A 12,872-nucleotide genomic window follows, 5' to 3' on the forward strand; every position below is an offset into this window, starting at 1 on the left:
TCAATTAGAAGGATTCTGATGTTTGCCCAATAGGTCAATATTATCTTATCAGCACATTACGAGAGAGACTGTAGAAATTAAAAAAACTACTGCTTTGTCTTGTCGTGCTCTCTCACTATACCATCATTTCCATTTGGAAAAGTAGGTGTTAAACCGTTAGTCGAATTGTTTCGGAAAAGTTTTAAAGAGATCATAAAACGTATGAAGCGAAATCCTCAGGAGGTCAATTTTTCGAAGGATAACTATGGTTCCTAGAGTGTTGCTTATGCTAACATAATTCATAGATTTTAATGAAGCGAGTGTTATGTTTTATTATTTACGACACTGAAAACATGATTGGTTGTTTATGTGTGGTTCTGTTGTAATTGCATTCATTTACAGTGGCTCTTCGATGAATTCAAATAGGTGTTCATGTAATAAATCGGAATTATGAAAATTAGGACAATTTATCGTTTCGGCCTTACATTGTCGCATGCAGAGGGTAAGATACCTTTCGTTCGTAAAGAAATATGAAATATGATACCGAGTCCAGTTCGAGTCCTTGAGAAGCGGAGCAATATGTTCAGACGATAAGAGTCGACAAATCTAATTTTCATGTAACTCAGAAGCGAAGTCTGAAATTATTTTCAGCATCTTAAAAAATATCACTTCACTTCAAATTTATTAAATTTACTTTATTCAATTGGGAACATCGATGATACTCTCTTCCTTTTTGAAAACTTTTTGTGAAGGAAAATATTAAAACTGTTGTTAGTTGCGATGGTGGGTTTCTTTATCTTGTAGGATAATCGTTGGTGATATCAAACTTATAAGTGTTATCTCCCCTTTACTTAAAACATCTAGATTTGTAAAATCGTATTATTGTATAGAGTTCAAGAATCGCCGTGTTTGTTAAGATATATTCTCAATCAGAAAATTTGAAAATTATAGAATAGAAGTAATTAATATTACATAATTGATGTCCATATGTATTATACATAAATATTATATTGTATATCAATTAGCCACACAAAATAATGCAGTGAAACAATGAAAGGAAATTCTAACGAATAAGAGCAGATGACGACCACTGTTTTGCTCTTATTTGACCTCATTAGAGTACTGATTGTCACCCCATGGAAAATGAATCTAAATAAACTAAGCAGCAAATGAAGTGGGACACCTAAAAACTAGCTATAACTTCGCTAGTACTTTGTCGATTTCGGATTTTTAGCCAGAGGTGCAGAGCTTAATCTTTTTTCTGGGCGTCACTGACACAGTGACTTCATGGCCTACTTGTTGTACAGGGTGTGGATGTAAGGCAACAAAAAATTTCTTTTTTTTTGGCGATTTTGATTTTGACAAATCAGGTAACATATATACCATTAGTTTTGGAGGTACAGGGTGATTTATGGATTTCGATATCCACACTTTGGGAAAGATTTGATTTTCATGCATAAAATTTTGTGGGGTCATATTCATCTCATAAATCTTCAAGATGGCACATGAAGTTCGAAGATTAAAAAAAGGACAGTACTCAGAATATTCAGAATTATCTTTCAAACATGAAAATCTCTGTTTTCTGAATCAGTTTGAATTTTTTTTTTTTTAATAAATTCAATTTTCATTTCTTGTTCTTAAAGGGAAACAAATGAGCGAAATAATATTTCAGGTCATTTTGAAGAATACGGACCTGTTTTCAATTTTGTAATTATAATTTTCAATGATGCCTTTTTAGATTTTGGATATCAGAAGCTCTCTTTTAAGTTATTGTTTAATTCGAAATCATCAATACACACCGAGTCTTCGAACACGCTGTATTATCCATTACATTATAATAGATTATTCAAATGATTATTGAATTATTTTCAAATAATCAAATCTGAGGCAGAAGACGTGTTAATAGGATCTTGGAGAATTAATTAATTTCGTTTGTGTGTTTCCCTTGCTATATGAAGATGTTGGTAGATATTGCTTAGAAAATATCACTTAGCACATTGACTATTAGTTAAGTGAATTCAATTCGGACGGAGAAGGATGTTACACTTCATTCTGCCTCGGATTCAATAATTTCGAAAAAAAGGTGCACTTCAAGATTACATTTTTCAAATATATTTTTCAGGCAACGTACCCACTAAAACCAAAGACTTGGTGGCGATATGTAGACGATATTTTTGTGATTTGGCAACATGGTAGAGATGAACTAGAGAATTTTTTTGATCATATCAACAACAAAGAACCTACAATAAAATTTACAATGGAATTAGAGCAGGATAACCAAATTTCATTCCTAGATGTTTCAATAAAAAAGTTTCCGAATTATTTTGAAACGAGCGTATACCGAAAAAAGACACATACTAATAGATATTTAAATTTTTATTCCAATCACCAAGTAAGTGTCAAAAGAGGTATCATTAAAACACTTTATGATAGAGCTAATTTAATTTCATCTACACCCGAAATTAGAAATAATGAAGTTGACTTCATTAAACATTTTCTTAGGGATAATCAATACCCAAAAGATTTTATTGAAAAAACAATATTAAATTTAGAGAGAAAAATGACTAACCAAAATCGTAATAATGATCAGGAACAACCAACAAACCGTCAAGAACAACCAAATTTGTTGAATGTAATTCCTTATGTTAATGGCCTTTCAGAAAAAATAAGCAGAATCGGTTCGAAGTTCAACATACGAACTGTTTTTAAAACGCAAAATGATTTAAGATCTATATTAACAAAAACTAAACCTTTGAACGAAAAACAAAAATCAAAAAATTGTATTTACAACATACCCTGTATTTGTGGTAAAACTTATACAGGTGAAACGTCCAGACCTCTAGAAATAAGAAAACGCGAACATAAAAATAATATTAAAAATAGAGAAATTAATCGATCGCAAATCGCAGATCACATTTGTTCTAATACGGGAGACCACATGATGGATTGGGACAACACAAAAATTTTAATGACAGAACCAGACCATTATAAACGAAAAATTAAAGAGTCTACGTGTATTCTATTAGATCAGGATAATAATTTGGCAAATTGTTCGGTAGGAATAGATCATATTTGGATCAATTTATTAAAGAAGGAACTGTCATCCGGTAATTTCAAAATTAAATGAATCAACGTTTCTGTGCAGTCTCTGTTTCTGTGTGTAGACAATTAATGCCAGACAAAAAGCGACAATTCCAGAAGATTTTCAAAAGTAGATTTTTTCGTCTGATGAAGGAGTCTGATATAGACTCCGAAACGTTACGAAGAATTATAGTTTCAACGTTATTTATTTTGAGTTCATTGTCAGGCAACAATTTTTTCTAGTTAATTTGCTCCTGACAAATTAGTGCAAGAATTCACGCAGGAGCAAATCGTTGATTTCATTTTTAATTGATTTTGTTTCAGAGATTGGGAGTGAAAGCCCTAAAAGGTTTGTGAAGAGATGCTTTATTTCATGTTCCTACATCTATTTATAATGGATCTAATATTTCGTAACTACCTAATTACTTAATGATATTTAGCGATCACGAAGTCCAGCCGATGAACGTGTTATCTGGGCCAAATCCTGACAAAGTAATGCAATTCAGCAAAAGTACCGCATTGCAGTTGTATTTGTTCGCCCTAAATTTGAAACATTGAAGCCTGTCTGATAATCTTTTTATAAATATCAGACATAATCTTGGCAATACATGTGTCAAGGGGTCTGGAGACTAAATGAGACTACAATTTCTTCAACTGAGAGTGAAGCTAATAACAATTTTAGGAAAGCGCAATAAGAGAAGATGGAAAGAACATGTGATGCTGATATCCTCCCAGAAAGAATAACATGGAAAAAATTAACTTACAACAGAACGTTGAAGTGTCGGGATAATAGATATTTTATATGAATGATTTCCTGAAAAAATTGACAAAAGAAATAATCTACGCTTCTCATTAATACCCAACGAATGCGAAATGTGAACCGCCCAAAATATTAAGAGAGTTGTATATCTTGGTGATAAAATGGAATTGTACTAGCAAACCCTTTTTACTATTATTCATAGCCATGTTAAACCTTCCCACCATATCTTGTTAACCTTTAGTAATGCAGAACACGTGTTTGCAATAACTCTTGTGGAAATGACAGCCTCTCAGAGGCAAAATTCGAAGGCGGCAATCTTCGGGTTCTATAGTAAGAACTCAGTTTCCTCCATTCCGCATTTCTCTGAATGCAATTTCGCTTTATTCCACAAAAACACTATTCGGATTCTAAAAAAGGTGTTAGTGGCAAGTTATATAATAATTATAATATGTACCGATATCGAATAGGCGTTGATACCTAATTCGTGTGAACCTATGACCATATTATAATATTAGTATAAAGATTATAATACAGATGAACGAAATATTTCATCCAAGTATTCCTATTTCATTGTCACTTAACATATGAATTTTGTTTTTTACCTACTTACATGTTACATTTAATTTTATAGAATCTTCCAATATTCTATATGCCAGAAGGGTGTTCAACGCGCGGCAAGTCAGTGTTAATCCATTCTCATCACGTGTTGGCGTAAATGACAGAATTGATGTAGTAGAGTTACCATCCGTAGAATACTGGAAAAAAAAATTCAATTTTCATTATCATGCACGTACTTGAATAAGAGTAGTTATCAACAGAAACGTCCTACATAATATTGAATTATAAATTACTCTTGCTTGAATTAATTTTAATATACAGGGTGTTTCATTGGAAAACGGAAATACTCAACAGTCGGATAGGTGGCACCGGGATGGTTCTGGAGATACCACATTTATTGGCTCTTACAGCCTTCGTAGCAGAGATACAGGATGGTTTATGGAATTTTGCTCGTTTCTACCTGAAGCCATATCAAACAAACCAACTGGTATATTTTCTTCATATTCGGCTAACGTGTTTCTCATTCAAAGATGGAATGTATTATTCAATAACCGCAAGGAAAATCTAGGTCCGGTTAACAAAAAATTATAAATCGTTTGAATCCTCGAAACAACACCCTGTAAATCGAAATTTTGAAAATCTATTTCAATATTTCGAAAGATCACAAAAAACTTGACTGAGTCGTGTGCTTCCAATTATCGCGCAGAAAGCTTCACTGCACAAATTTTCAACGTAAAAGTGAAGTTTTCAAGAATTTGGATCCATCAAAGTGTTTCGAATTTATTAGTTAGTTAACATGAGACGCTAGCCAGAAAATAAAGAACAATATCCGAATATAATTCGGAAAGCAGTACGGGGAATTCTGAAACGAGCAAGGAAATGTTTAGACTATGTCACCTATCAGCCTGTTTTTCTGTTTCCCAATGAAACACCCTGTAATCAATTTTGAATAATTTTCTATCAGTTCTAACTCTGATCAGTTATGCAACCTGCTTCGATAGCAATAATTCTTGAAGCGAGTATGAATCATTACTAGTTATATGTTTTCGTATTCCTTGGGTCAAGCCAACCATTGCGATAAAATTTCGTTAACTTATTTCCGGAAAATTTAGTTGGCATTGAAATAACTGTAATCATTCGTTTGCCATATTCCGTTATTTTAGTTTCCTAACGGTCTTCAAATAGCAGCTTAAAAATAATTAAAAATTTCTTAGTCATATCCCCTATTCTCCTTTTTTCTCGCAAGCGAGGGGAGTCAATAAGACAGTTTCAAGAAAATGTGATAAATAACGCCCTACAACGGCTGGAGGCATGCTGTATTAATTCTTGATAAATAATTTAGTCCGTTGAGTGGAAGCTGCATTCTCTCTCTCTTTCACTTACACTCTGAAGCGAATGCTCTCCGTCTTTTAATACAGACTCACAGTATGGGGTAATTTTATCAAACAGTAAACAGGAACTCGTTACAAGGAATAGCTAAAACGTCGAGATTCCCTTACCTATATAAGGTTAGATCATTACACAGATAATTATTTTTAATAACGAACCTTTGAAATTGAGCACAAAAGATGGAATATCCATTAACAGACTAATAAATCCATCTGAGTACCAGGTCAGATACTTAGGCCCAGTTGTTCAGTTCGGGATTAAAGTTGGTCCTAGATTCATTTTGACATTTCAATTCAGTTCTGTTAGGTTAATCTAGGATCATCTAGGCTTAATCCTGAACTGAACAACCGGGCCTTAGATAATCCTTAGTCTGACCTGCCACTGCAATCGGTACAGTTTTTTATGATTATAAACAAGCACTTTTCTGTGCTTTTCTGTGATTTTTTTAGGGCCACATCGGGGGCACTGAACGAATGAAGTATCTGCATGCCTAAAGTCTAGATAGCAACTTATAGTCTCTAGGGGTAGATAGAGCTATAAAAGCTAGATCTCGAAATTCTACAAGTTCCGCCCAAATGTGCACTGCAGCATTTACTGACAGAGCAGATATTTCTTTGCCACTAAAGCCTGAGTGTCCTGGTACCTGTAGGAGTGTCTTCTATAATGAAGAGAGAGCGTAAGGACTGAGTTCCTTTGATGAGCTGTAATCTGATATAAGCTCTCATCCTGCATCTTGGGTATGTGTTTTTGTAGGCCAGAACTTGGCTCTCTTGCTGCTTCGTTTCCAATGATTTCTTTCTGTTTCATTTTAGATTATTCTCGGTCAATTTTTTGCTTTCTGTTTTTCCTCCATGTTTTCTCTCAAACTGGTTCTCGGTCTCTTGATTCTTCGTTTTTCGTTTTCATCATAGTTTATGCTTTCCCTGATATCACTGTTTTCATGGCTTTACATTCTTTCGTAGGCTCTTTCTGCCAGTCCTGTTATGTGTTCTTTGATTTTTGCGGTTCCTGTCATCTCTCTGATCTGTTTGTTTCTTGTGTACCACGCATCTAGGGCTTCTCTTAGAGTTAAGTTCTGTATTGTTTCCAATTTTTTGAGTTCATTCCTATTCATTCCTAAAATTTCAATGCAGTATATCATAGTCGGTCTAACTAGTGCTTTCAGTTCTGGGTCCATGTTGCTCTTTCGATTTACAAGGGGATATAGATATGTGTATATTCATATTTAAGTTTTCATCCATTGTTTAATTCCTAGATATTTGACTTCATTTTGCCATTCTATTTCTTTGTCAATAATTTTTATCTTGATCTTTGGATTATATTTCTTGTTTACATATTGAAACATGATGCTTTGACTTTTGCTTCCATTTATTTTTATTTTCCATTTCCTCTACCATTTGGTCAATTTGTCAGTGTGTGCCTGTAGTTTTTTCGTCGTGCTGTTTTTGTTTTTTCCTAGAGCTAGGACTGCTGTATCGTCTGCGTAGAGACCTAATGTGACCTCTTGATTTGTTGGTATGTCGCTTGTAAAAACGTTATATAAAATGGGTCCTAGTAAGTATCTCTGTGAGGGATCCTGCTTTTATATTTTTCATCTCTGATGTTTCTTCGTTGATTTTCACGGAAAATTTCCCATCTTCCAGGTAAGATCTTATAAGTTTGACGAATGCTGTCGACATTCGGCTTTCAACATTTTATAAATGAGTGCTTGTGCTTGATGTCATACTTTGTCAAAAGCTTTCGATTTATTCATCAATACTACCGATGTTTTATATCCTCTTTTTTTTTTCAGGGTTGTTTCCATTAGGAAACGGCCACCGAATGCGAAGTTGAGCGAAGCTTAGCGTTTTCAATGCTAATATAAGTGACAAGCTACGAATCGATTGACGTAGCTTGTCATTTAGCATTGAAAGCGCTCAGCTTCGCTAAACTTCGCATTCTTGTTTCGAGAATGCCATTACAAATGTTTTTCATCTTCTCTATTGTATTTTTAGGGAGGTTCTTTAGTGTTCTGTCATTAATTCTGTCCATTTGTGGTTCCTTCTTGACGTTGAGGTTTTCGATTATTATCGATTGAATTTCGTCGGAGGTCACTTAATCGAATTTCTTGTTATCATCTCTTATCAGTTTTGCTTTGTTTCGTTCTGGTACTTCCTTTTCGAATGTTCTGTCCTGGGTTTCATTCGGTTTGTATGCTTCTTCTTGTATTCTTCTTCCTTGTATGGTTGCTAGTTTTAGCTCGACCGTTCGTGAGGATTTCAGTTGATCTACCCTTCCAGTTTTTTTTGAAAAGATGGCACATAGGTCAAAGTCAGAAGTATTCACTTCAGTTCAAAGGCGGATATAAAATTGTCTAGGCATGAAGCTGAGTCTCAGGCACCCACTCGCAAGGTTAGGTAGTGGAATACCTGCCGCAGTTCCATTAATCAGTGACCTCACTATATTATTTTCAAATTTTTCATAATAGCTAAGAAGTAAATGCATTTTAAGTCATTTGAAAACTTTTCTACCGACATTGTTATTGCTGCAACTTATATGAGGTGCTGTCCCGCCGCGTTCAACAAAAATGCGGTCTGGCCACTTTCTCAAGATTTTTGTACTATAAATTAGTTTTTCAAAACAATTTTCCATTATTATGAAATACTTGTAAAGCATGTTGTATCATAGGTATTCATACCTACATCAAAGCCCGTCGCAGCCAGTTGTTTCACCACTTAACCTTGCTAGTTGGTGATGACTTATATACACTCTCAATACCTACTAAGTCATATTTAATTGAGCCATTACTAAACTCTTGCCGATTTTTGTTATCACCTCTTTGACCATTATATGTAAAAGATGACAACCGTAACTAGCTACATTTTGCATCAATCATTCAATTATAACGATTGTGAATATAAATCTAATACATAAGTGGATGAATATCAAAACATTTGAAAAACAGAATTACTTCATTCGTAAAAGAAGTGACTTTTCATGCCTTGCCTTCAATTACTTTCAGCGGACAAACACAGGCTCGTCACTTGACACTTCTCTTCCTTTACTTCTTTTGTATACATATGTATAAATTAATATTGTACCTACTATTGCTTGAAAGTTTCATAAAGCAGTACTTACGATTTGATCGACAAGAAATCTTCTTTTATCCACGACCTGGTTGTCAATCAGCCAAATTATTTTTGCAGGTGGCTTCGAACCATGGGTGAGGCAAGATATGGTATGTTTTTTGCCAACAGAGAATGAGTTATCGTTCATTATTTTCACAAAGAGTGGTCCAACTGAAAATAAATTGAGAGAAATTTTTTAGACGAAATGATCGGAATATCATAAATTGATTGTGTATATAACTTCGTCATAAACCTAGGAAACCACGATAAGGACACGATTCGTATTAGTGGTCAGATAAACGCGTTAGTGAATACTTTCTTATTCAAAGCTTACTTATTATTGCTGAGTAGTAAAAATAATAATTGTAGTAATAAGCTAGTTGTTCATCACTTTGATGTAATATGGAAATTTTGCTGAGGAAAAAACATACAGGGTGTTAAAGTTGAACGACAAAAGATTATAATTTCGCATCAAAAATAATTCACGTGAAGAAATACCTAACATTTAGCCACACAGCAATATTTTTCTGACATTCGAAATCATGAATTAAAAATTATTGAAATTTCCCTATGAGTTAATGAAGACAAAATGAAGTTTTTACTTGCGTTTCTCTGAATAACATCTTAAATTATCGTGTTCATATAATATCACCAATATTCTGTGCAAACCCTACTTATCTAATCACTAGGAAGATTCTTCAAAAATAGTTATCATTTTATTTCATGATGACGAAACGACTTCTAATGAGAAGTCATTCATGTGGCGACCGCTATAACAAAATTTTAAGTAGTATATAAGATGAGATTAGTTTCTCAATGTTATACCTCTGCGCCGCGCCGCTTTTGATGACAATGAAAAATAAACGCTTTTCTTTCTCAGAAAGAAACGAAGAAAAACAGCAATATCTCATTAAGTCCTACTTGATCCCATCATCATATTTTGATTCAAATTATGATTCCTTAGGCAATAACCCAATCCTAATGAATCAACCTGTACTGATATTTCAAAAGAATTTGTTGCTTTCATATATTGATGTATTATCATGTGTCTCCTCTTCGAATATCCACTATAGTCCATTCATGAATGATTGACATCTCAGTAGGTTTTGAAAATCCAGACGCAGCTTAATCTGATCACAAAATATCTTCAATAATTTTTGTAGTTTCACTCACAGAACAGGAATGTGCAAATATAACCTAGACAAGTATTTGAAAAGAAGAAATATTTGAATTTAGAGCATATTAATCAGCGTTCAAAATTAAAACTCTTATGTTTCCAATTTGTACGATGAAATTTAGAACATAAATAGCAGAACAAAATTCAAATTATCGTCGGTCAGTGCATAGATTCACACATAATAGGACTATAGATCACTGTTTATTCACAATACCAACCTGAATTCCGCAAAACAAAATCTGAGTTCATGAGCTATTACCAACTTAAATTCGATTTTCCATAGCCACCCGGGATATCAATCCTTCTTGAATGGATTATACTTAGTTTTCAAGTATACCTATTGGGCAATTGAATTAACGGGAAACGTTACAATATGCAAGACGATTCCAGACGTTGACGTCGAAAATATTTATTTTTTAAGTATATGATGTCAATAAAATACAGACACGGAAACTGTTTTGTCCATTCATTCATAGTCATAGCTGTTTAACAATATTCTATGTAGACAGAAGAAAGAGGATATGGGAGAAATGTTCCGTTCGTTTTTCAGGGCACCGATCATTAATTTTTCTTTTTCCTAGGTATATATCGTGAAATTAGAGCCTTTGAGGGCCCATAGTAATGAACCGAAGACATCATTTGATAAATAATCAGATGCTCATTCATAATTCATACCCTGTATATCTCCCGTATAAATATTACGTGACTGCAATCTTTCGTGTGCAATTTTACATCCAATTAAAAACAATACATCTCCATAAAGGAAGTATACTAATCAATAATAAACTTCTGACATTTCACAATTTCGTTCCTGTCTAAAGAGTCATTAGTTAATTAAGTGCATGTGAAATTCTTGCATGTTCAGAAACGGAGCGATGGCACACATACAGTGTGGGCTTTTTTATCAGTGTCCACGGCCCACGGTATTACCTCGTTTTCGATTAATCCGTACTACCTTTTTACTGAAATATTTCAAATGAATCCAGACCTCTATAAATGTATTCATTCACAACACACATAATTATTTCGTTATACAGACTACAATAGGAACAAAATATAATCAATATTGTTAACGTCTAACTGGGGACTAATTCCCTCGTCTCATCATCTACCTGTAAACTACAAACAACTCGACCTCATGCAACTGAAGTTTCACGAGTTTCAGTAGCTTTCTCGCCTTTGTACATCGCTCTATATTTTCTGTGTCCAGCTGCTACCCTAGTTGTGAATCTAAAAAGATGCTGCCCCTTCTTATTGGGCCAATTAGCTCGTGATAAAATCATCTTTCGCATCAGGAGTTTGTCGGACGACTGAGAAAGAGTTGAAGCGACAACCTAAGACTTGACTAGATATGGAAGCAAAAGAGGAAAGGGCAACATTGCCTATATGTAAGAGTATGGAAAAGAAGTTATGCCATACTATTCAGCAATCCTTACGTGAAAATTAACGACGCACAGAAAAGTATTCGTCGATCAAAACTCGATTTTCAAAACTTAGTTAAAGCTTACTGTTGTAGGTATGTGCATCTTTAAAGCTTAATAACGGTTATATCACTAGTAGGCCATTTTGATGACGCCCCACCCTCCCTCTAATCAAGACAGAAATCAGAATCTAGCCAACGCATGAATCGCTTGAATTTGCGTTTTGTGCTTTTCTAGAAATTTGATATTTCACTCCATTTTTTGATTTTGTGTGCCGTTAAAACCTACAAAAACTGTGATGGTTATTGAAAAGGAAGGTATGCACATACATGTGGATTACTTTTTTTCTGTTTTTTGTTCAGCATTTCGAAAGTATTACTTTCCACAAGCAATGACATTTGGAAAGTAGTACTTTTCCAAAATCGTACGGAAAAAAGCCTTGCTATTCAATAGCAGGGTTTTTTTCCGCACGCAAATATTAAAGAGTAGCATGAATCATAAATTATGCATGTCTTTATGCGCCAATCATAACAATCAAACAAAAACTCTCCGTGAAAGTGTTTCCTTGCCGCTAGCAGGAAAAATATTGTTCCTAACTCATGTGGAAAGTGCCTTTTTTCCGCACTCGACAGCTTGACCGAACGACGCGGAGCGGGGAAAAGTATCACTTTCCACACTTGTTAAGAAAATAACTGTGTCGACCGCATCAGAGAGTTTTCGTCTGTGAACTCTTATTTACGACCGCCGCGAGGTCGTCACTATATGATACAAATACAAGAGCAACGATTGAATCGATTTTTTGAATCCAAGAACCTGAGTGGTGTGAAAAAAATATGGTTATACCTGAGTGCCAAAGTAAGGAAAAACATGTCTGTTTCATTGCGGTTCTGAAATGGTATAACTTACTATATTTTCAGTTTTCAATACAAAATAAATTCCTATTACAATGAGTCAAGGCCTAGTTTAATGTAGACCTTGTTTTAAAATTTTTTTATCAATTGAATTGAGACATGCAGGCAGCATGAAGCAATCATTCAGTAGAAGGTGTAGTGTAGAGCATATACCGGGTGGCCCACCACAGACGCGGCGCTCATTTTGAGGGAGTAAATAAAGATATTTTGAAAATCTTTTCTTGTGGTTTTGTGTTGGGTGTTCAAAAGCACAATTTGAAATTATTGTCATATACAGGGTTATATACAGAATCTTCGAAAACAAAGATATAACCAAAAGTTACACTTTTTTGAATGAACACTCTATATTTGAACTCAAAAATGGAATGGCAAGCTCAAATTATGATTATTTTTTCAGATCACTTTTTACCTCAGAAAGACCATTTACGAGATAATGGCGAAAATGGTTCACTAATTTTGAATCGAAAATCGAAAATTGCTCAGAAACTA

The 12,872-nt window shown here is 34.2% G+C and overlaps 1 protein-coding gene across 1 annotated transcript in view; it reads right to left on the reverse strand.

Annotated features, from left to right (window-relative positions):
• The window catches only part of LOC123306869 (nephrin-like), a 429,730-nt gene that overhangs the window by 41,128 nt on the left and 375,730 nt on the right, over positions 1-12,872 (reverse strand). Inside the window, exons 8-9 of the mRNA XM_044889048.1 lie at positions 8,885-9,045; positions 4,431-4,575 (exon numbers count right to left, since the gene is read on the reverse strand). Of these exons, the coding sequence (XP_044744983.1) occupies positions 4,431-4,575; positions 8,885-9,045 (306 nt within the window). The remainder of the gene's footprint in view (positions 1-4,430; positions 4,576-8,884; positions 9,046-12,872) is intronic.

The sequence above is a fragment of the Coccinella septempunctata genome, chromosome 2 (assembly GCF_907165205.1).
Source record: "Coccinella septempunctata chromosome 2, icCocSept1.1, whole genome shotgun sequence".
Taxonomy (NCBI): domain Eukaryota; kingdom Metazoa; phylum Arthropoda; class Insecta; order Coleoptera; family Coccinellidae; genus Coccinella; species Coccinella septempunctata.